Source organism: Thalassophryne amazonica, chromosome 1, assembly GCF_902500255.1.
Source record: "Thalassophryne amazonica chromosome 1, fThaAma1.1, whole genome shotgun sequence".
NCBI classification, from domain to species: Eukaryota; Metazoa; Chordata; class Actinopteri; order Batrachoidiformes; family Batrachoididae; genus Thalassophryne; species Thalassophryne amazonica.
Window position 1 is genome coordinate 61,314,520 of NC_047103.1, and position 25,308 is coordinate 61,339,827.

Sequence of the window (25,308 nt, forward strand, 5' to 3'; positions counted from 1 at the left end):
GGGTGTGTGGCAGTGAGGAACTGCAGGTGTTTCCTCGGCTCAGAGTGTGCCATCTGGGGGAAAACTCTCAAACTACACACAAGGTTAAAAACAGGGCAGGGGTAAGAGGCAGCCAAAAGGCTGGCCACACAATTTAGTATTTAGTAAACATTTTCATTTGGTGCAGACCAAATTCAATTTAAATTTATTTAGTTTATATAACACCAAATCACAACAAAGCTGCCTCAAGGCACGTCACATAAGTAAGGTCTAACCTTTCCAACCACTAGAACAAGCACGCATGTGACAGTGGTAAGGAAAAACTCCCTTTGATGATATTGAGGAAGAAACCTCAAGCAGACCAGTCTCAAAGGGGTGACCCACTGCTTAGGCCATTCTACTAAAAAGGTTTTCAAATCTGACTACACTTGACCTCAACAGATTTAAAACTGTCCTCGAAAACATTGAAATGTTAATTTCATCTAGGGCTAGGCCAAGCTACAGTGTTTATCTGGTTTAGCTGAATCTGCCTGCATTTTTATTTGGACTGTGACAGACACATTACTTTTAATATCCACATTATGTGGGCCTAGGCAACTTAAACAGCTTGGCTAATGTAAGGGAAAGGATGTCAGTGTGAATTACAAGGTCTGGGAGTTCAAGCTGCTGCCGTCAAAGGAAAAAGATGTATATATCATATCTTGACTCTACTTTTTCATGCTGTTATTTGAGTGCCACAATACACATTTCCAACACCAATTTCAGGTCCATGTGAATGTCTCATTTCAAGGATTGTTCTCTGTAACTTGTTACTTTTGTAATTTTTGCAGGTTTTTTCCATCGTGACATGAAACCAGAGAATCTATTGTGCATGGGCCCAGAACTGGTCAAGATAGCAGATTTTGGACTGGCTAGAGAGATTCGCTCTAAACCTCCCTACACTGATTATGTATCAACCAGATGGTAACTACTTTTAAGATCTCAGTAATCCAGTACAACCAATCAAAATACAAAACAAAGCCTCTGTTTTGAAGATATGTTCTCCCATATCTATTTTGTTTTCAGGATGTTTTTTGTGTGTTCTTTCCCCAGGTACCGAGCTCCAGAGGTCCTGCTTAGATCATCGACTTACAGCTCGCCCATTGATTTGTGGGCCGTGGGCTGCATCATGGCTGAACTCTACACTCTCAGGCCCCTTTTCCCTGGAAACAGTGAAGTGGATGAGATCTTTAAGATCTGCCAAGTCCTAGGCACTGTGAAAAAGGTGAGAAGTAAAATTTGGTCTTTGGTGGATTGTGCTGTGGTTGTGGTTTCATTTCAATCCATTTGTAATTGGAAAAGTGCTGCCGTTGTTGTTGGGGGCCAGATTTTTAGGTTTGAGTTGGCATTACTGTTGATGATTGTAGATCCAAGAGTGTATTTGGCATCAGTCAAATACAGAACTTCAGCCAGAAAGGGCAAAGAAAAGTAAGTGATTTAGGTATCTAGGAACTGGTGCAAAGTAGGTGCTCTTTAATTGTCTCTTCAGACTTTGACAGATTTTGTGTAGTGCAACAACTGACCTAGGAACACCACTGTTTGTGATTATCAATACACTTGCATGTTAGGACTATTGATGAGTTTACAGGAAAATTCTCTTGTCCTGTTACACTGTTTTTACGGGGTCTGTTAGAAAAGTATCGGACCTTTTTATTTTTTGCAAAAACCTGATGGATTTGAATCACGTGTTCTTGCATCAGCCAACCTTGAACCTTTGTGCGCATGCATGAACTTTTCACGCTGTTGATCACTCATTTGCTGGTAAGCAGCCTTGTGTGAGGACTGTGCAGCGCGCTCGGCAAATTTCATTTCAAGGAAAAAGACGGAATGACTGGAGCAGCCACCGCATCAATTTTGCCAGAAACTGGACGACAGCCAGGTGAAACCATTCAGATGATTCAGATTTCGATGACAATGCTCTGGGCATCACACAGATTAAGGAGTGGTATAACCGTTTAAGACGTCCGTACAACGGTGGAGAGCGAGCCACGCTCCGGTCGGCCATCAACATGCTGAAATGACCAGATCATTTCCAAGTGAATGCTGTAGTGATGCGGGACCGTCGTGGTGACTATCCGAAAATTGAGGAAGAGGTGGACATCAGCACTTTTTCGGCACATTCCATTGTGACAGAAGATTTGGCCATGAAAGAGTGGCGGTGAAATTCGTGCGATGGCTTCGGCATGAAGCTGCTGATGGCGGAGCAAAAGCAACTTCCTGTTGAAGTCTCACAGGACATGCTGTGACATGCCCACCTCTTCCAAATTACTCGGATAGTCACACGACTGAAAGTCACTGAAAGCCGTCTGAATCTTCCGAATGGTTTCCACCTGGCTGCCGCCCAGTTTCTGGCAAAATTTGATGCGGCGCTGCTCCAGTCGTTTCGTCTTTTTCCTTGAAATGAAAATCTGCAGAGCATGCTGCACAATCCTCACACAAAGGCTGCTTACCAGCAAATGACGCAATCGACAGGCGTGAAAAAGTTCACGCATGCGCACGAAGGTTCAAGGTTGGCTGATGCAAGCACACGTGATTCAAATCCACCAGGTTTTTGCAAAAAATAAAAAGGTCCGATACTTTTCTAACAGACCTCGTATGATGAATTGTGTAACTGCATTGGATATTTTTCAATCATGCCATTTGATGACGCTGAATACAGTATGCAGTATGTGTTAGTGTTTGCTGGATGCTGTTTGAGTAATAGAATTATCTTGTCTCCTGTATTAGCTGGATTGGGCTGAGGGCTACCATTTGGCTACTGCTATGAACTTTCGCTTCCCCCAATGTGTTCCGACACATTTGAAGACCCTGATCCCCAACGCCAGCAATGAGGCTATCACCCTAATGAAGGACTTGCTTCAGTGGGACCCCAAAAAAAGACCCACTGCTGTACAGGTAGGCCAGGCATGAGAATGAAGGGTCTGAATTTTGAAAATACAAGGCTTTGTTTTCTGTGCTGTGGGTCCTTGGGAGGGAACCTGTTGGGTTCTGATGGTGAGCTCAGTGCTCATAATCTTGAGGCTAAGTTTGGAGCCCTCTGAGAGGACTCTGAGAATCTTTGTGAATATGGACCCTGGATGTTTTCAACAGGCATGGAGAACTGCTCTACCTGAAAGGGGATATTGTTGGACAGTGAAAGAACACCTTGAGAAACTCTTAAATCCTACTGACATGCAATGTTTAAAAATGCTAAGTTGCAGGACTTTAAACAACTGCAGCCAGTCTGCTCTGTATGTACCTGCTCCTGTCATCTCTTAAGCTAAGCAGAGTGGGTCCTGATTGGTACTTGGATGTTACTGATTGGTACTTGGATTGGTACTGTTAAAAGATGATGAAATTTGGTGAGCAGATGGACAATGCCCTCGAAAGGGATTTTATTTTGAATTTGATCCAGAACTTTTTTTGGATCCAGGAATGAGAAGATGTCTTAAGCATTCTAACATGTGGCCTTAGCTGAGGCATAGTTAATTCCAGTTATGATTATTTTTAATGTTCTCATAAAACCTTACATTTGAGTTCCATTACTGCACTACATAACTAACTAACTTTTATTTTGGTGAAGTAGTGCTTCCACTGGAACTTATGCACAATTAGACAAAGTGCTTTGACGTGCAGTCAAATACCTAATTTCTTTGCCTCTGTCTTTCTAGGCCCTATGTTACCCATACTTCCAGGTAGGTCCGGTCTTACGTCCTCGTCCTGAGAGCCAGGAGAAGAAGAAGGTCCATGCCCGACAACTGCCCTTGAACCAATCATCTGTGCCCAAAGCTGATACACTGCATTCTTCCTCTGGATCCAAAGCTTCCACATCCTCCTCCAAAAGCCAGCATCAACCTCTTCAGCAGATCCCCCTCCCCCAAGTTAAAAGCAAACTAGGAGGTTTCAGCCATGTAGTAAGTACTCATGTGTTAATCAGAAGCATGTTTACTGAGTTTAATTTTCTTAGAAAACGCACCTCAGGATCTCCCAGAAACAAAAATGCAAGAACAAGGAATTTTGGATTCTAGGTCTGCAGACTGGCAGTTTTCAGATCTGAGGGTGGGGGAGAACCGTTTGAACCGTTTCTTTGCATCCTTGTTGTATCATATTTATAGAAAACCATATCGCTGGGCAGTGAAAATACCATTGCTGGTGGTGGGACAGGAGTACTGAAGAGTGGACGTCGTCGCTGGGGTCAGACAGTGGCTCAGACCTCAGACAGCTGGGAGGAATCTGATCCCTCAGAAACTACAGCTTCTAACTCTAAGAAACCCAGCCTGGGGAATGCAGATGAGGAGAGGAACTCAAAGGAGCACCACCAAGAGTAAGTTCTGTCATTTAAGAATATTTGCAAAACTCAAACATCAAAAAACAAAAATAAACAAACAAAAAACCTTTCAGTTTTTCATTGCTTTACATATGATAAAATTGTTGAATTGATAAAAATTCTCTCATCCATCATCCATTAATTACCATGTGTTTATGTGAGTACAGATGCAAGTTATTATAGGCCCACAGGTTAGAAAAATGTCTGCATACAAGGTCTGTTAGAAAACTATCCGACCTTTTTATTTTTTGCAAAAACCATATGGATTTGAATCACGTGTGATTGCATCAGCCAAGCTTGAACCTTCGTGGCATGTGTGAGTTTTTCACGCCTGTCGGTTGCGTCATTCGCCTGTGAGCAGGCTTTGTGTGAGCAGTGGTTCACCCCCCTCGTCGGATTTTTATTGTGAATAAAATGTCTGAATGATTTGGAGCTTTGCTGCATCAAATTTTTCCAGAAACTGTGAGAGACCTCTAGGTGGACACCATTCGGAAAATTCAGATGGCTTTCAGGGACGATCCAGCCGGTTTAAAGACCGCCCACAGCGGCTGAGAGCGCGGCGCACTCCGAGTGGTGATCGACAGGCTGAAACCCCGCTGAAACAACCAGATCATTTCCAAAGTGAAGGCTTTGTTGATCCGGGACGTCGTCTGACTACCACAGCAATGGCAGAAGACGTGGACATCAGCACTTTTTTGGCACATTCCACTGTTACAGGGGTTTTTGTCATGGAAAGAGAAGTGGAGGGATGCGCCACAGAGCCGCGAATGGCCGGGACAAGGCACCTCCGTGTTGGTCTCACAGGACGGCTTTCAGACGGCTTTCGGTGGCTTTTCAGTCGTGTGACTATCCGAGAAATTGTGGATGAGCTGGACATGCCAGAACATGTCCTGTGAGGCTTCATCACGGCATTGCTTTGCGCCATGCGGTTCCGTCCCGACGCGTGAATTCCTCCGCACGTCTGTCTCAATGTGCCGAAAAAGTGCTGATGTCCACGTCTTCTGCAATTTCTGTGGTAGTCAGACGACGTCCCGGATCAACACGGCGTTCAGTTTGGAAATGAACGGCACATTCCACTGTTACAGGAGTTTTTGTCATGGAAAGAGGAGCGGAGGAATTCGCGCGTCGGGACGGAGCCGCATGGCGCAAAGCAACGCCGTGATGAAGCCTCACAGGACATGTTCTGGCATGTCCAGCCCATCCACAATTTCTCGGATAGTCACACGACTGAAAAGCCACCGAAAGCCGTCTGAAAGCCATCTGAAAGCCGTACTGTGAGACCAGCCGCTGTGGGCGGTCTTTGAACCGGCTGGAGCACTCCTTAATCTGTGTGATCCCCATAAAATCGTCCCTGAAAGCCATCTGAATTTTCTGAGTGGTGTCTACCTGGAGGTCTCTCACAGTTTCTGGAAAAATTTGATGCAGCAAAGCTCCAAATTGTTCAGACATTTTATTTGCAATAAAAATCCAACGAGGGGGGTGAACCACTGCTCACACAAAGCCTACTCACAGGCGAATGAAGCAACCAACAGGCGTGAAAAAACTCACGCATGCGCACGAAGGTTCAAGCTTTACTGATGCAATCACACGTGATTCAAATCCATATGGTTTTTGCAAAAAATAAAAAGGTCGGATAGTTTTCTAACAGACCTCGTATATTAAATGCTTACTGTCCTCTTAAAATTTTAAGTCTGTTATATTACCAAATTAATCATATTCATTGTGCGTTTTTTGTTATTCAGCATCACCATGTTAACCACTTCCTATACATTTAACAGCCTTTTACACAGTATTTTTATATACACCACAAACAAAAATGGGAGGGGGCTATATGTAGGAATCACCTTGTCTGTCCATTTCTCCATGAAATCCTTCTAAACCATTTGTTAGATTTCACTGAAACCTCACCCAAAATAATTCTGGTCCAATAGTGTCAGCAGGACATAATTGGACTTTTGTGTTGATACATCATATGATATGATTTTGTAAGCCCAACTCTCCAGTCAGTTTATGGATATAAATAAAACATGCAATAATAACACCCCATATGAAGATGTGAATAAAGGAAAATAGTTCCGGTACGATATTGTCAAGGGGAGATAATTTGGGTTTGTGTGTAATTTATTCATCATATGATACTGATATTTTAAGTGCAACTCCATCAGAATAGAATAGAGCCTTTATTGTCATTGTACATTTATACATAAAACAAGGAAATATGTCCTCTGCATTTAACCCATCCTAATTACAGTTAGACACAATCCAACCACTAGGAGCACACAGGCACTAGGCTGCCACAGTCTGGCACCCAGGGACCAACTCCAGATGTAGAGATGCTGCCTTGGTCAGGGCCAGAGACAGGAACAGACCCTAAATAAGCATTTTTTGACCACAACTGCTTTATGGATTTAAATGAAATATCACACAATGGCAGTATATCATATGAAGATATGCATGAAGGAAAATATTTCATGTCTGAGATTGTCAAGTAGAGAAAATTGGAATCTACAGTATTATAATAGCCAAGTGGCCTCTGCAGACGTACATGTGTGAGTGCGTGCGTGCCTGCGTGTGTATGGGTTCGATCACAGAGGAACTGGGGAGAGCTGACATTTGCCGTTTCGTATGCTTATGTATTTTGGGTCAAGGATGAATGCTGTGTAAACGGAAACTTGATAGAAGTAATATTTTTGGAGAGATTAGTGATATTAGCTAACAACAGTGAACAATGGACATTGTGCTGCAATGCACCATGGGAGTTTGGGGTTTAAAATGTTATTGTGGTTCATATTAGTTTAACCGTGTTTTTAGTGTTATGATTTATTGTGTTTTTGTGGTTCTGTTGGTTTAGTCAGTTTAGCCAAGTGTCATGTTGGCATTACCATGAGTGACAAATGTAGTGCGTTCATGTCTTCCATCACTGTCTCTGTTTGTGGGTGTGTAAAAATAAAAGCACCTCCTTGCGGCATAATGCAGAAAAGACAAAAGCTCTGGCTCAGTTTTCGTTCTTCCGTACAGCTCGCCACAATAAATTAAAAGAGAAGTGGCATCTGTGTACATGTATATGTACATGTGTATAACTTTGATCATGGACAAACTGGGGAGAGCTGACATTTGCCGTTATTATGCTATATTTGGGTTAAGGATGAATGGTGCCAAAATGGAACCTATGATAGGACTAATATTTTTAAAGATGATATTAGTTAACAACACTAAAAAATGGACATTGATAATTACATTCTGGGCTCATGGGTGGTAGATCATCTACATATTAAAAGCATGCATGCGGGCATGTATGTGTGATTTTATTTAGTAAGTTCAATGTAAGTGCATAATATAATTGTCAATACTTTAAAATACATGAATGACACAAGTGAAAACACTTATTTCCATTGTGGCCCATTCAAAAATCAAATTACAATAGAAGTAATATAATAATAAAAAAAATGATGATAATGATAATAGTGTGTATATGATAATAAGAACTTAAGTAATTTATAAATTAAGACAGTAAATTAACATAAAAATTACATAATTAACAGGAAATAAAAGGGTTGAGTTTTCCTTTAAAAACTGTTGAGGACTAAGGTTCTGAAAACTCACAAATTATTCCAACTCATTATAGAAACTTTGCATAATTTATTACCACCCTTGAAAAATGTCAACCTATTTTATAAAAATTACACAGTGTAGAGCCCGTGGATCCCCATGGGCAATGCCTTAGCTTTGTGTTTAATTGTGGCATCAGCCTGTATATTGCCTTTATAGCGCAAATCCCCCAAAACTGTGTTACGGAGTTCAGTGGAACTTCAAGCAGTCAGCGATAGTTCCAGTGTGACGTCTTCAAGTAGAGATGATTGTAGTTATGTTATTTTTATACATCATTTATTCATCATATCAAGTCTAATATCCAGTCTTTCAGTAACTTCCTGGACTCAGTCATGAGAAGTGTTTCATGCAGTGAAAGTGTCACATGAAGAGAAGTTCCCTTATCTTGACACTAGCATTCTCCTGGCTGTGAGAGATAGATGGTTAATTTCAAGAGGTGGAGATGGACTAGTTGGATGGTGATTGCAATTTAGGACACAAAGTAGTTCCACGTGTGGTAAATGCAGTGAAGCACAGCACAGCACCCGTTCCTACTCCCACACCTAATTTAATCTGTATTTGTCAGTTACATTTACAGAGGTTGACCAGTTACAATACGTAAGCAGCATACAAAAATACAAGCAGAGTAGGAGGTATCATTTTGTGAGCTTGCACAAAGACCTTTAGTTGTCTAATGTGACTCATAATCAATTCATATATATTCGGAAAAATGGTAAAATAAACAATCAAAAACAGATCTCCAGCTGTGGTAGGCCTTAGGATCATGTTTTTGTAATACATTCAGCTGCTCTGAAGATGGCATAACAGTAACATATCACTCAAACCATAACATGATCATGATTTTGTTACTAGTTTGGGAGGTCTTGCGACCTGTACTCGGGTGCAACTTATGTACTGAAAAATCACCAATTCATTATTAATAATAAGTCCCTTTGACTTCTCCCTTGTTTTCACATGGGGTAGCAACAGCAGATCAAAGGTGAATCTGCATATTGATTTGGCACAAGTTTTACACCAGATGTACTTCCTGATGCAACTCCACATTCCATGCAGGATGGGGGTTGAACCGGGAATCTTTCACACTGGAAATGAGCTCACTTAACCACTTGGCCACCACCCCTGCCAATTATAATAACTATTTATATAGGACTTTTTTTATATAGGACTTTCCCAGGAATCAAGACATAAAGCAAAATAAACTCCAATAAAAAAGGTGATTCATACTCTGAAAAATACAGTATAATGTTATTCAGTACATCCAAGATGAAAGGGGCAATAATTTCTTTCGTGATTCAGAAGGTTTGAAATTTATTTTAATTTGGAATCTGAGGTGTCGGAATTGCAGTCAAGATTTGACACTAAATGCATTTTTTGAAGATGAAAATTAAGTGACTGATCACAACAGAACCTTCTTTGCTTTTCAGATCCAAAGAGCAGAAACCTTGTATTCCTTCAGCACAGTTACTAAGCTCCCGAGCAATGTTAAGATTGACCAGATGGACTCCAATCTCCCAGGATCAGCTGCAAGGCAGCATTATCTTAGCCAGTCACGATCTCCCTGGTAAGACTGCATAAGCCAATTAGTTGTCTTGGTCACATGATTTATTGAGAGCTAAATGCATTCTAGAGATTAACCTGAAAGAGAATTCCTTTCATAAAAGTAGCACATTTCTTATACAAAAAAAAAACCCAAAACAAACACCAAATATAGCAGTAGGTACTATGTCAAACATAACTGTAAAATAATGAAAATTCATAGGTTTTGAATTAATATGTGTGGTAAGACATTACAGAGCTTTGTATGACTTTGATTCCAGTTACCTCAGATTTCTACAGCTTGTATAATTAAGAACCATGTTGCAAGTTCCAGATCCTTGTATACTTGTGAAATGCAAAGGATCTAGTCATCACTAGCATACAATCTACACAGTGCCATATTACATCACTTTAATGTGTAGCAAATATTTTATCCTTGGATTCAGTTGGAATGTCCATTCTGTGTAATTTGTCATTGCTGTTGCCTTAAGGGTTGATTGGCAAGAATCAGTCAGCAAAGGAGCTGAGCGGTATGATGCTGCAAAGTATGTGGGAGAACTCCTCAAACGCTGCAAATAAACCACTTGCTCCGATTAATGGAGGGTGTCTGTCACCAGAGTCAAAGGAGGTTAGAATAAAAGCTCTTTTCTGACATGTACACTACAACATTGCAGTCACCCTCTTATTAGTCCAAGAGCCAAGGGCCATTTAATTACGTAGAATGACAGGTTGTTTAATGGGTATTTTTTGAAAGGAGGAACCTAGGCACATTCAAAACAGGAATGCTTGCATGTCCAAGGCGGGGCGTATAGTAGGAATTCACCATTTTTGAATAAAAGTCTACATTAAAACAAACATTTGGTGTATAGAACTTTTTTCTACTTATGGAGATATTGAGGTTTTAATTTGCCCTACCCCATTATTTTTCGATAAATGCGAGTGCGGGAAAATAACAAAAGGGTTAATTCCTACTATACGCCCCGGCTGGGACACGCAAGCAGTCCTGTTTTGAATGTGCCTAGGTTCCTCCTTTCAAAAAATACCCATTAAACAACCAGTCATTCTACACAAATAAATGGCCCCTGGCTCTTGGACTATATGTTCTTACTGACTTTCAACATGCACCTGCTTTAGAGCAAAATCTGTACTTACACATCTTTGTTCCACCTAAAAATGTTTTGATTCTTGTACGTGTTCCAAATGGTCATGGTTCCAGTACAGAGCAAAATAATATATTCCTATTCAGGATACTGTTATGGTTCTTACTTCAGGTCCTGCTATTGTGATACAAAGATAAACCTTTTTTATTTCAAGCTATTTTATTTTTGACCAAAATGCCAGAAACGGATCCATAATACGGCCACACCCCATATTGTGTTTGATGTAGAGTAAGCTTCTCACCCTGTCATAGGGTGTAAGCCCAGATACTTGGTGGAGGAATTTCATTTTTCCCACTTGTATTCAAGTGGGAAAATTGGAGCAACTTTAACTTTTGACCCCTGTACAAAATGACACTGACCTTTGTCACCATTCTTGCTGTTTTTATCGCGTAACTCGTAACATAGAATTCAGTCACAGATAGTCCAGACTATACCTTTTTGGAATCTTTATGATCAGGCAAATAATGTGGAAATAATGTGGAATATTTTTCAATATGATTGGAGCATCTTTTAACTTTGACCTCTGTGTAATTCTTCAATTGACCCCTACCTGACCACCGATTGAAAAGTCAAGTGGCCAATCGTTTTTTCAAAAGAGGAGTGTCTAAGGAGTATTTCTGCTGAATTTGATGCTTTTATCACCATTTGCATGATTGTTTCACTTATCTGCTGCACTAAAGGAAAAGGTCTCTGTGAAGAGATCCTCCATTTCATTAGTGAAATGGAGGACTGCTACTATCCATAGATGGAGGGCCTTTGATAAACTGTAGCACCCTCCTAAAATCTTGCAATTGTATTCTTCTTCTTCTTTTTCTTCTTCTTCTTATTGTTATCAACATTTATTTTTTTTCTATTGTTATTGGGCTTGAGACCAGAGGATTGACAGTTCAAATCATGGCTTTGAACCAGAATTTTTTCGCAACTGGCTCGTTACGAACAGAAATGCTTCAGGTTTTGGGTTCCACCCCAAAATTGACATTCCCAAACTAGTTAATAACATTCCATGTCTGCTGTGGGACACTGAAAACACTGTATATGCCAGACCTATATGTGGCGCTGTAATGCTCCCATGAAAAATGGAGAAGAAGACAATACAGCATACTGTAGCAGGCGGCAGAAGCTATAACTTTTCAAAACAGAACACTGAGTAAAATAAACTCTGCTAAGAGTAAGCAGGTCTGTGCTGATGTATATTTATATATACATATTTATATATTTATATTTGACCTGTTGTATATTTAAAGCGAATCAGTGTGTTTCTTGTATTTTTAAAAGACATGACGCCAGTGGTGGGCACAGTTCCAATAATCCGATAACCGATAATTATCGAAGATAATGTTTTCATTATCGGATTATCTTTTCAGATAACTTAGAAAACCATTATCGGACTAATTATCTTCCGATAAATTTTTGTTTTTAGACCGTTAACGTGGTCTAACACAGCTACAAACATATACAAAATTTAAAATCAGTTGAGCACCTACCTGTTAAATGTTTTGTAGCAGATGTGTAGCTCTACCCTCTGCAGGCAGATGAGAACTGGTCACACAAAAACAACACCACGGACAACAGCATTAAACTCTAGTGCCTAAAACTCTCGTGAATATATTCTCTGGGTTTATAGACGTTATTGTGCTTGCGTTTATTAAATTCCACACATCTTAAACGTAGCAACACAGATTATCTGGAATTTTGTTTTGGCAAAATAGTGTTCATGGCAGTATTCGCCCTGAAGCTGGGCTGATATTTTCAATCACTGTACTCGGTTCCAGCTCAAACTGTACGACAGAACCGCACGGTGTAAAAGTTCAGAGCGCAAAATTTATGTTCTGACACACATTGTACATTCAAAAACCACACGTTGGACTCGTGTTTCCAGAAGCAAAATGTAAACAGAAGCTTTTTTTTTCAAACTCAATTTACAAAAACTCTCAATGGGAGACATCAAAGTAAAAAAAAAAACAAACACAAAAAAAAAAAACATGGCAAGACAGGTCTGCGGGTTTGCACAGGCACAGTGCGAGAGGTTGGACGCTTGTAGCGCTTTAGCAGCGGGTTACCCTCACAACGGCCGACCAGAATAGGTGGTGGTTGTGAGATGTTAAACGCAGCTCGTTACCATGTATAGTAAACAATAGAGAAGCTGAATCTTCTACTGGACTGGGTTGCTTGACGTGAGGATGTTTCTTCAAATCACAGAAGCTTCCTCAGCTAAAATCTTGCTCTGGTAGTCTGACTTCTGTCTTGACTCTTGTAGAGAAGAAAAATCAGAACAACAAAAGCTGGAGTTTTTTAACCTAACCAGACCCCACCTACCGAGAGGCTGACTGCTATAGGCTAGTGACTAAACAATAGCTCTAATTAGCACCTATTGTGCTCTAGTTAGCACTCTCCTAATGACAGGACGGAAGCCTCCCCTGATGGCTCTCTTGACGACTCTCGCCTGATGACGTGAATGACTCATTACCATGAACAAAAGACTGAAACTGCTTTGACCTGAGTACCACATTGTAAACAGGGGACAAGCGTGTCTGAGACCCGCTCTGCGGTTAAGGCTGGGTTTCAACTGTTTTACAAAGAATGCTTCCTTGACACCTCTCTCAAACCATTTCTTCTCTCTGGCTAAGATTTTAACTTCCTTGTCCTCAAACGTGTGGTTAGTGTCTTTCAGGTGGAGATGAACTGCGACCTCTCTGCGGTGCTGGTATAGCCTCTTGTGTAAAAGTTGCTTCGTCTCACCTATGTAGTGTTCATTACAGTTTTCCTGACATCTGACATGATACACTACATTGCTCTGTTTGTAACTAGGGATCCTGTCCTTAGGGTGAACTAATTTCTGTCTCAAGGTGTTGACTGGTTTAAAGTAAACTGGGATTTTGTGCTGTCTGAAGATCCTCTGTAGTTTTTCCCCTACTCCTGCTAAATAAGGGAGAGACACTCCTCTCTTCTTGTCTCCGTCTCCTGTCTATCTGGTCTCTTTGTTTTCTGGGACTTCTGCACTTTGTCCAGGGACCAACGTGGGTACCCACATACTGTGAGGGCTTTCCGGACAAGTTGTTGCTCTTTAGCATTTCCCTCTGCAGTTGTGGGCACCTGTAGGGCTCTGTGTTGAAGAGTCCTGATCACCCCAAGCTTGTGTTCAAGGGGGTGGTTTGAGCCAAAGAGCAGATATTGGTCAGTGTGAGTGGGTTTCTGTAAACCTCTGTCTGGAGCTGCCTGTTCTCTCCAATCGTAACATCACAGTCCAAGAAGACTAAATGGTTGTTTCTGGCATCCTCACGTGTGAACTTGATATTGGAGTCCACCGAATTGATGTGTTCTGTAAAGTCCTTGACCTCCTGTTGCTTGATTTTAACCCATGTGTCATCGACATATCTGAACCAGTGACTGGGAGAGATGCCCGTGAACGACGTCAAGGCTGTCTTCTCCACTCGCTCCATGTACAGATTGGCCACAATGGGGGATACCGGAGACCCCATCGCACAACCATGGATCTGCCTGTAGTAATTCCCCTAAACAAGAAATACGTGGTGTTAAGACAGATCTCCAAGAGTTGGCAGATGGGTCTGGTGTGAGTTTGGTCCTTTCAGGTAGAGACACATCTTCCAGCAGTCTCTGCCTCACAGCTGAGATGGCTCAGCAGTGGGGATGCAGGTGAACAACGAAGTCACATCAAATGACACCATAGTTTCATCTGCCTCCAGCTGCAGGTCTTTGATTTTGTTCACAAAATCTTGTGTGTTCTCCACATGGTGGTCTGAGTTACCCACTAGAGGGTACTTGAGGTGCTTGGCCAAATTGTATGTGATGGAATCTGTGCTACATACAATAGGCCTGAGTGGCACGTCCTGTTTGTGGATTTTGGGCAGTCCATAGATGCATGGAGTGGCGTCCCCCGGGTACAGTCTGTAGTATGTCTGCCTGTCGATGAGTCCCGCTTTCTCCAGGTTTTGGAGGCAGCTAATGATTTTCTTCTTATAGCCACTGTGGGGTCTCTCTTCAGACGTTGTATGTACGGGAGTCATTGAGCAAGTTGTTGATCTTGGCCTTGTAGTCCGATGTGTTCAGGACCACCGTGCATCTGCCTTTATCTGCTGGCAGGATAAGGATGCTTTGGTCCTTCTGCAGTGCTGCCAAAGCTTCTGTTCTTCTCCTGTGATGTTGGACGGAGGAGGCTTAGCACTGTTAAGCGCTGCTGTGACTCTTAGTCGGAGGTCCCCAGCTTCTGACTCTGACAAACTGTTGTGTTTAATGGCTGACTCTACTGCAGTGATGTAATCTGCTGTCGGTATATGTTTAGGGGTCACTGAGAAATTTAGTCTTTGGTGAGCACATCCTTTTCCGTCGTGTAAGAACCCTGTCGGACAGATTCTTTACCCAATTTTCCCTGTTGTCACTAATTTGTCTGGGTGTCTTTAAAACTACCACTGAAAGTACACCTTTCTGCACTAAAAGGTTGTGAAACTTCCTGATTTGCCTCTCCTTACTTTTAAATGCTCAGCCATTTGAATTTTAACTATGAACTTTGTGATCTTTTATGGGCCTCTTCCCCCACTAAGGTTTCTAACCTTTTGTAAAGACTATCAAGATTATTTTGGAGGTCATATTTTAAAATGAAGCCTTCTAATTCTAAGACCCAAAATCCTCCTAAGGTGCTGGATCTTTTCTGCTGTGTGGCCTGCTTCTAGTGCCTTTGCTTCATGCATTTGGGAATAACATTGTTTTGTTTGCATCTTAGGTTAAATCTTAAGTGGTTTCTAAAGTTAGCTATCTTTTAGCAGTCCTTTCCAGCTTACGTACCAGTGCCAGGGCCTCATGCCCACAGTTGGTCGCAATGTTCTGTGTAGGCTCTCAGTTGTCCAGGTGGTTTCCATAGTAGAGAAGCTTGAATCTTCTACTGGACTGGGTTGCTTGACGTGATACTAAACGATGCAGGACACGCGATTAACTTGAAACTCGGTGCGATCCAAAAAATTCTCGCACGAATGAAAAATCAGCTGATAAAGGGCCAAAACTCGGCACTGGCACAGTAGATCATGGCAGTGTTCTATTTATTTTGACACCCGTTATATCAGATGGTTATCTAATTACAACTTGGCTTTTTTTTTCTTTTTCTTTTTTGAAAATGCCTTTTTTTTTTACAAATAAAAAATGGCATATTTTACAAAAGCATTTATCTGTAAACACCAAACACGACACATACCTAACCTGTTGGTTTACATAGAATGAATGAGTCAACCAATCAGTGTTAGCGGAGGCACATTTACCAAGAATGCCATCTGTCTGTGTTTGTTACAAAACGTCTGAATTAGTGCATGAATAATTATTCAACATTAAAAGATATACACTCAACAAAAATATAAACGCAACACTTTTGGTTTTGCTCCCATTTTGTATGAGATGAACTCAAAGATCTAAAACTTTTTCCACATAACAATATCACCATTTCCCTCAAATATTGTTCACAAACCAGTCTAAATCTGTGATAGTGAGCACTTCTCCTGCGAGATAATCCACCCACCTCACAGGTGTGCCATACCAAGATGCTGATTAGACACCATGATTAGTGCACAGGTGTGCCTTAGACTGCCCACAATAAAAGGCCACTCTGAAAGGTGCAGTTTTGTTTTATTGGGGGGGATACCAGTCAGTATCTGGTGTGACCACCATTTGCCTCATGCAGTGCAACACATCTCCTTCGCATAGAGTTGATCAGGTTGTCAATTGTGGCCTGTGGAATGTTGGTCCACTCCTCTTCAATGGCTGTGCGAAGTTGCTGGATATTGGCAGGAACTGGTACACGCTGTCGTATATGCCGGTCCAGAGCATCCCAAACATGCTCAATGGGTGACATGTCCGGTGAGTATGCCGGCCATGCAAGAACTGGGACATTTTCAGCTTCCAAGAATTGTGTACAGATCCTTGCAACATGGGGCCGTGCATTATCCTGCTGCAACATGAGGTGATGTTCTTGGATGTATGGCAAAACAATGGGCCTCAGGATCTCATCACGGTATCTCTGTGCATTCAAAATGCCATCAATAAAATGCACCTGTGTTCTTCGTCCATAACAGACGCCTGCCCATACCATAACCCCACCGCCACCATGGGCCACTCGATCCACAACATTGACATCAGAAAACCGCTCACCCACACGACGCCACACACGCTGTCTGCCATCTGCCCTGGACAGTGTCAACCGGGATTCATCCGTGAAGAGAACACCTCTCCAACGTGCCAAACGCCAGTGAATGTGAGCATTTGCCCACTCAAGTCGGTTATGACGACGAACTAGAGTCAGGTCAAGTGTTGGGAAAGTGTAGTGACACGGACCCACAACAGGGGGCGTAAATGAACGGACAATAGAAGGAGTTAAATTAGAACACTTTACTGTTGTGAATGCCACAACCAAACACAGCAGATTACAGAATGTATACAAGTCAATCATAAAGGTGTCGTGTGGGCAGGCTCGACGATAGGAGACGCCCGTCTGGAGATGAACCGGAACCACAGGATTTCCACCGCCACCGAACCCGAGGGATACTGGAGCCGCCAAGTCCCGAAGTCCCCAGGTGGCCACCGTCTCGGCGTGTCGGATCTGGTACTGCTGGCGGAAAACAAAAACAGTCAAGTGTGGGTGTGTGTACACCCAGTAACAATTATGGTGGGAATTCCACCTCCACCTCTCACTCAATATGTGTAAGCAGTGATCCTTCAGAGGAAAAGAGTGCCGTCCTGCACTCACTCAGCCTCCACAAACTAAGGACCAGTACTCCTGCAAACACTCACAATCGAAAGATTAGTAGATTACCACAAAGGCTGAGGATATTACCTCTCACTGAAGATGATATCTCGGCGATGTGGTGGAGGTGTCTTCCTGTTTTTATTCCAGATGTGATGTAGATGATCAGTGACAGCTGTCATGGTTGATGGGTGACAGCTGTCACCTCGGCTGTTCCTGGAGGCGGCAGCGCCCTCTCGTGCCTGAAGCCCGCACTAATCTCCAAGTTGCTCCCAGTGTGTACTGTAGTTGAGCACCTTGCATGGCAGCATACTGACTTTGGTGTATGTGAGTGTTCATGAACATGTGAATGTGAGGCATTATTGTAAAGCACTTTGAGCATCTGCTTCAGATGGGAAAGTGCTGTAGAAATGCAGTCCATTTAACAACTGAATGTGAGGCATTATTGTAAAGCACTTTGAGCATCTGCTTCAGATGGGAAAGTGCTGTAGAAATGCAGTCCATTTAACAACCACAATGGGAACTTGTTCATCATTGGCGGATATAGAATTACACACACACTCACTCACGTTCATCCTCAACCGCTTAGTCCAATCAAGGGTCGCAGGGGGGCTGGAGCCTATCTCAGCAGTCATAGAGCGCGAGGCGGAGTACACCCAGGACAGGACGCCAGCCTGTCACAGGGCCACAAACAGACAAACACATTCACACCCACTCGCACACCTATGGACAATTCAAAGATTCCACTCCACCTAACCCACACGTCTTTGGATGTGGGAGGAAACCGGAGCACCTGGAGGAAACCCACGCAAACACGGGGAGAACATGCAAACTCCACACAGAAAGGCCACAGGCGGGAACTGAACCCATGCCCTTCTCGCTGTGAGGCAACAGTGCTAACCACTAAGCCACCGTGCTACCCCATATAGAATTACAGATTTAAAATACCTAAAGACAATATCTTTGAAAGTTTAATCAAATTTAGGAACAAATTAAGAACATGCTGTCAGTATTGACTACTCATAATTTGTGACACAAAAGCTGTAAATGTTTATCAGTGAGCTATTATCTTCTGATCAGTAGTTACAGGGCCATGGAAAATATTAGGAGCGCCTGCTACTTTTGAGACGGGAGACTTCTAGAATTCATTTGTCATGCAGACAGACACGCAGTACGTGTCCCTGCTGTTTCAACTTGTGTCTCCAATTCATTACTTATTCATGAGATTAAAGCTGATGGTGTAAGATCAAGTGATCCCTAAATGACCCCAGTCTTTCCACTCACCAATACATACAGTAGTGTTCAGAATAATAGTAGTGCTATGTGACTAAAAAGATTCAGGTTTGGAGTAGATTCTCACAAATCCAACAAGACCAAGCATTCATGATATGCACACTCTTAAGGCTATGAAATTGGGATATTAGTAAAAAAAAAAAAAAAGTAGAAAAGGGGGTGTTCACAATAATATTAGTGTGGCATTCAGTCAGTGAGTTCGTCAGTTTTGTAGAACAAACAGGTGTGAATCAGGTGTCCCCTATTTAAGGATGAAGCCAGCACCTGTTGAACATGCTTTTCTCTTTGAAAGCCTGAGGAAAATGGGACATTAAAGACATTGTTCAGAAGATCAGCATAGTTTGATTAAAAAGTTGATTGGAGAGGGGAAAACTTATACGCAGGTGCAAAACATTATTGGCTGTTCATCTACAATGATCTCCAATGCTTTAAAATGGACAAAAAAAACAGAGATGCGTGGAAGAAAACGGAAAACAACCATCAAATAGATAGAAGAATAACCAGAATGGCAAAGGCTCACCCATTGATCAGCTCCAGGATGATCAAAGACAGTCTGGAGTTACCTGTAAGTGCTGTGACAGTTAGAAGATGCCTGTGTGAAGCTAATTTATTTGCAAGAATCACCCGCAAAGTCCCTCTGTTAAATAAAAGACGTGCAGAAGAGGTTAGAATTTGCCAAAGAACACATCAACTGGCCTAAAGAGAAATGGAGGAATATTTTGTGGACTGATGAGAGTAAAATTGTTCTTTTTGGGTCCAAGGGCCACAGAGAGTTTGTGAGACGACCCCCAAACTCTGAATTCAAGCCACAGTTCACAGTGAAGACAGTGAAGCATGGTGGTGCAAGCATCATGATATGGGCATGTTTCTCCTACTATGGTGTTGGGCCTATATCGCATACCAGATTTCATGGATCAGTTTGGATATGTCAAAATACTTGAAGAGGTCATGTTGCCTTATGCTGAAGAGGACATGCCCTTGAAATGGGTGTTTCAACAAGACAATGACACCAAGCACACTAGTAAACAAGCAAAATCTTGGTTCCAAACCAAAAAAAGAATGCCTCGCAGATGTGAAGAAATCATGAAAAACTGTTTATTATACAACTAAATACTAGTTTAGTGATTCACAGGATTGCTAAAAAAGCAGTTTGAACATAATAGTTTTGAGTTTGTAGCGTCAACAGCAGATGCTACTATTATTGTGAACACCACCTTTTCTACTTTTTTTTTTTTTTTTTACTAATAGCCCAATTTCATAGCCTTAAGAGTGTGCATATCATGAATGCTTGGTCTTGTTGGATTTGTGAGAATCTACTGAATCTACTGGTACCTTGTTTCCCATGTAACAATAAGAAATATACTCAAAACCTGGATTAATCTTTTAGTCACATAGCACTACTATTATTCTGAACACTACTGTACATGTTTCGACTCTTCTCACCTTCTATGATAGTCATTAAGCCTTGGCAAATGTCGATTTAGTCTCTTTATACTTTAATGCTCTGTATCTGTTCTCTTTTCATGTATTCTCAACTATTTTTCTCCTTTCTGATTGCATGTCTTTCTGATCCATCTCTGCTTTTTACTGCGTCATAGAAGTGAATGCTTCTAAACGTGTGGAAAGTCCATCTGAGAAACCTGTTGTTAAAGAAAGAACACTGGAGAAAATTGATCTCTCCAAAGGTATTCAGTAACTCCGTATCCAACTGAATTTATTCCCTTTCTTCATCCTTTGCTGTAATTTAGTGATGACTGTGTTTTGTGTTCAGACATCATGGTTTTAGAATGGTTTTTGGGCAGCGTGTGATAAACGGGCCAATGCAGCAAGCTTCAGGTATACAAGCGGCGCCTTGATGTATAAAATACGCGTGCTGCTAAAAGCTCTGCATTAGACAAGGGTCCAAATACACACTTAGCCCAAAGAACAAAGAGCGCCAGCTGATAAAGACTGTAAAATGCAGCAGCGGGTTTTCATAGGTTAAGGAGATATTTGACTGATCTTCATACTATTTGCAACTATTGCTGAAGCAAGTCAATGTAAAGGATGACTTCAGTCACGTATTCAACGGTTTGATTCCTCGGCAGTTGCTGGTGGCACTAAGTGAGTATCTAACACTACATGAGAACAACTATTAGCTTTAAAATATTATTGCACTTATTTTGTTGTTTGTAGTGCAGCAGATTTCTGCTTGATGAGGAAATAAAATGACAGTTAAGATTCACATTTAGTTTATCTGGGTTTTGTTGTGTGTATGTGTTTTTCTTGCCCAGGGAATTTTGTGAGTACAAAGTACAACCTCTCTGGTGGTTACATCCCTTCATTCCAAAAGAAGGAGGTGGGCTCAGTCGGGCAGAGAATCCATCTTGCTCCTTTGGCTGGTCAGCACAAGTAAGGTTTCAGATCTTCTCTGTATAGATGGCAAAATGTACAATGCTCTACAGAGATTCCAAAGACACTTCAACCAGATGACATTAATAATACATTAGTACACACAGAACAGAACATAAGATGTCAAATTTTAAGGCTGTTGCTTCAACAGTTTGTCTATTATAGTCACACCACACTTGGGGAAGATATGAGAAGCAGACTTCCAAATGTAATATTTTCTTCATTTATGACTCATTTGTCATTTTACTAATTTATTGACTGCATCTGCTTTGTAAAAGTTCATCACGACCATGGAGGAAAAAAAATGCTACCAACCTGCAAGACATGATTGCACATTTGACCAATCTGAAATTGAGTTAAAATCAAATTTAAAAATAAATTTATATTTATATTTATATTATTAAATTTTATAATAAAATTTGTCGTGCCCCCATGACTGTGAAGTTGCCAAGTACGCATGTGACGTGCCAGAGTGTTGGCTCCCCGCACAACACGTGTGCGTGTGTTTCGCCCGCTTCCCCCAACATGTGTGTGCATGTGCCCCCCCGCAGGCGAGGCGCGTCTTACCTGATCACAGAGTGACGCCTTGGTCTGTGCACTGAACGGACGGGAGCGTGATTAGCTGCTAACAGCTGTTGAGACATCTCTGGTCCTGGACATCACAGCTATGTGTGTGTGCTGTCCTCACGTGGAAGTACATAAAAACATATATCGCTTTTGTGAGAAACGGACCGTCGGTTCATGTGGACACACAGCAAGCGATCTGAATGTGTTGGGCCTGACACGCGTGTCCTGTGAGCGGCAAGGGACTATATGACAAGCCAACAGTGCGACAAATACACCACTTTCGTATCACGTATCAGCAGAAATACGCTGTAACAAATGCCGTTTGGCCAGTTATCACGGCGCTTTTTTTTTCTTTTTTAAAAAATGCATTTATCTGCTTGTTGATTTTAGCAATTTCGCTCTGCTGTTATAAGACAGTGATTGTAGCACAATGGTAAAGTTTCCGTCTGGTAATGAGAGCTTTTGTAAATTGCAGGTTCAAATCCTGTGAGTGGCATTTATGTTTTAATTAACCAGGGTTGTTTAACTGCGAGGTTCTGTATTGCGTCCCCTTTTATTTAGAATTTATATCAACCCAGTGATTTTCACTAATTATACAGCTGGTTTTTATTTATTGTTCACCACATCAACGGTGCGATGTGGTGCAACACGTTCTAGCTGCTCGCACTGTGTTCCTGCTCACACGACACTGTCGCGTTGCTCGTTGGCTCGATGTTTTCGTGGTTCGCTCATACGAGCTGTTCTGCTATGATTCGCCCTTATTTGTACTATGTGTGAAGGTGCCCTAATACCGGTTCATTGTGACCAGTGTATAAGCATCCAGAATAACTACATTTGATTACTGAAAAAGGTTTAAATGCTCTAAAACACCCAAATCTTAAGTAGGTACTGTAGATTGCTCAGTTGTTTGATCATCTCAGCTCTAATGTTCTTTTCACATTTCCATCTCCTCATTTATAATATTTCCATCCAAATCCTAACTGGAACCATGTTTCCCTCTTTCTTCACTCTTTCAATCTTTCTTCTACTGATAATAAAAAGAAAAATCTAAATCTGTAAAATTCAAGTCCATATCCAACTCATCTTTAAGTGAGAACAATGAAGGTAATATGTATGTGTCGCTTCTGATTTTCCAGTAGATGCTTATCTAAGTCTTTTCCTTTTCAGATAAATTTTAGTTGCCCCTCATTTTTATCGGTTATAATGGTGCCTTGCTTTACATGTTAAATGCTGTAAATCCACATAGTGGGGAATATTTTATGTGCACTCTTTAATATTGTGGCATATGATCACAGATTATGAAGACTGGAAGAGGAGAGCAAACAGGACTCAGGTGAAGGGCAGCAGCTACTCTGCACTGGGAAAAACCTCTGGGAATCTCCTGACCAGAGCTCCTCCTGTGCAGCCCATGCATGGCCGGGTGGACTGGACATCCAAATACGGCGGGAATCAGTAGTTCTAGACAGATGGTGGTACTACCTCTATTGTCTGTTGGACTATGGTGCCTAATTTTGTAGACTTTTGGAAACTAATTTTTACTTAAAGCTTAAAGTAATTTCAATGTCATTGCTGCGGTAAATACAGACTTATAGATGCTTGCTGAAGAAAATTACAGCAAGAATGTGTTGTAGATAACACAACACATCTGGGGTGTAGATGGCACACCGGTGTTATTGTTTGTTGTGACCTTAGTATTGCAAATGTAAGATGGACATGAAATTTGTTTTGGAGATGATGTGATGATGTTTAGCCAAGACTGTTGAAGTGTCTGAGACAATCCTACCGTATCCAGTACAAGCCAATTCTGTTAACGTTGGGATTTTTGGACTAGGATTTAACTGTAAAAATTGTTTTTCAGTTTTATACATTAGTTTTATTTTCAAGTATTGTGATTGTTTACTAGCTTTAAACAAAACTCAATTAAAGGGGTCATGTGCAAAAATCATTTATCCAGCTTTTATTGTTAAAAACAGTTTGGGTTTCTTGTTAAACATCCTCAAAGTCTCACAATTTGATTATTTAATGGAGCAACACCCCTGCTGTAAGAAATAACTAGGCCTTAAACTGCTCGCTTTAGATTCCCTTACATATGTGAGATAAACCCACTTTGTCTTCGGCAGGTCCGCTGAGCTGGTGGGCAGTCAGTGAGACACTCCCACAAAGTCTGTGGGTGAAAGACTAAAGGCCCCCTGACACTTGCACGCACATCGTCGTGATGATCCTACCCACTGTGCTCCCAGCTGGATGCCGTGCTTTGTTCCACTGGATACCATGCGCTGTGTGCTGGACGCTGCGTATATAAAATAATTATTTTGTAGCGGATTAATCATTTTCTCTCTGATGTGGCTGTTGAAAATGCCTCTAATTGCTTCTGGAATCACAGAGGACTGTTATAGCTGCAGCTTTTCCTCTCTCGCGTGGGTGCACTGAACGAGGTGGAGAAAGCATTTGGAACCGCCTAAAAAGGTAATTATTTGTCATGTTTACATTGTTATGGCTTGGTAAAACGGTTGCATGTTCATCCCTTCTTGTGAGCAGCTGTAAAAGAACGTTTATGATAGATTTAACATTTCGTTATAACCATTCAGATGAGCTGTGCTCTGATGTGGTGCGCTGACGTAATCACTCACACGCTTTGTTTTAATTGTTTATTTAATGTTCACATAATTAATGCGTGATGGAGATTTTGAACATTTCAAAATTATCTGTGTGCACTTGAACGAAGCTGCGCACAGTTTACAATGGTTTATAACAAGTTTGAGACAAGTTTACTCTCGTGAACGACAGAGTACGTGCAAGTGTACGGATCAAAGCCGTGCAAGTGTCAGGGGGCCTTAAGCATGTCTGTATGAACAGCAGTGATATTAGTGTCCCAGTGTTTTAAGTGACAGGCATCATATTGTTTCCAGTGCCCGAGTGATTGAGCATTACTACACATCACACATACAGTGAGGAAAATAAGTATTTGAAAATCCTGCGATTTTGCAAGTTCTCCTACTTAGAAATCATGGAGGGGTCTGAAATTTTCATCTTAGGTGCATGTCCACTGTGAGAGACAATCTAAAAAAAAAATCCGGAAATCACAAGGTATGATTTTTTTTTTTAATAATTTATCTGTATGTTACTGCTGCAAATAAGTATTTGACCTCCTACCAACCAGCAAGAATTCTGTCTCTCACAGACCTGTTAATTTTTCTTTAAGAAGCCCTCTTATTCTGCACTCTTTACCTGTATTAATTGCACCTGGTTGAACTTGTTACCTGTATAAAAGACACCTGTTCACACACTCAATCAATCACACTCCAACCTGTCCACCATAGCCAAGACCAAAGAGCTGTCTAAGGACACCAGGGACAAAACTGTAGACCTGCACAAGGCTGGGATGGACTACAGGACAACAGGCAAGCAGCTTGGTAGAAGACAACAACTGTTATGATTATTTATTAGAAAGTGGAAGAAACACGATGTCTGTCAATCTCCCTCGGTCTGGGATTCCATGCAAGATCTCACTTTGGGGGTAAGGATGATTCTGAGAATGCACAGAACTACACAGGAGGACCTTGTCAATGACCTGAAGAGAGCTGGGACCACAGTCACAAAGCTTACATTAGTGACACATGACGCCGTCATGGTTTAAAATCCTGCAGGCAGCAAGGTCCCCCTGCTCAAGCCAGCACATGTCCAGG

The 25,308-nt window shown here is 41.6% G+C and overlaps 1 protein-coding gene across 1 annotated transcript in view; it reads left to right on the forward strand.

Moving 5' to 3' along the window:
* The window catches only part of LOC117506375 (serine/threonine-protein kinase MAK-like), a 53,489-nt gene extending 30,207 nt beyond the window's left edge, over positions 1–23,282 (forward strand). The window contains 14 exon segments of the mRNA XM_034165912.1: positions 810–942; positions 1,072–1,243; positions 2,746–2,913; positions 3,669–3,911; positions 4,113–4,321; positions 9,358–9,374; positions 9,377–9,485; positions 9,487–9,494; positions 9,961–10,074; positions 20,266–20,349; positions 20,938–21,054; positions 22,632–22,661; positions 22,664–22,726; positions 22,918–23,282. Coding sequence (XP_034021803.1) covers positions 810–942; positions 1,072–1,243; positions 2,746–2,913; positions 3,669–3,911; positions 4,113–4,321; positions 9,358–9,374; positions 9,377–9,485; positions 9,487–9,494; positions 9,961–10,074; positions 20,266–20,349; positions 20,938–21,054; positions 22,632–22,661; positions 22,664–22,726; positions 22,918–23,078 — 1,628 coding nt within the window. The 3' untranslated portion in view covers positions 23,079–23,282.
* Positions 23,283–25,308: the final 2,026 nt, after the last annotated feature.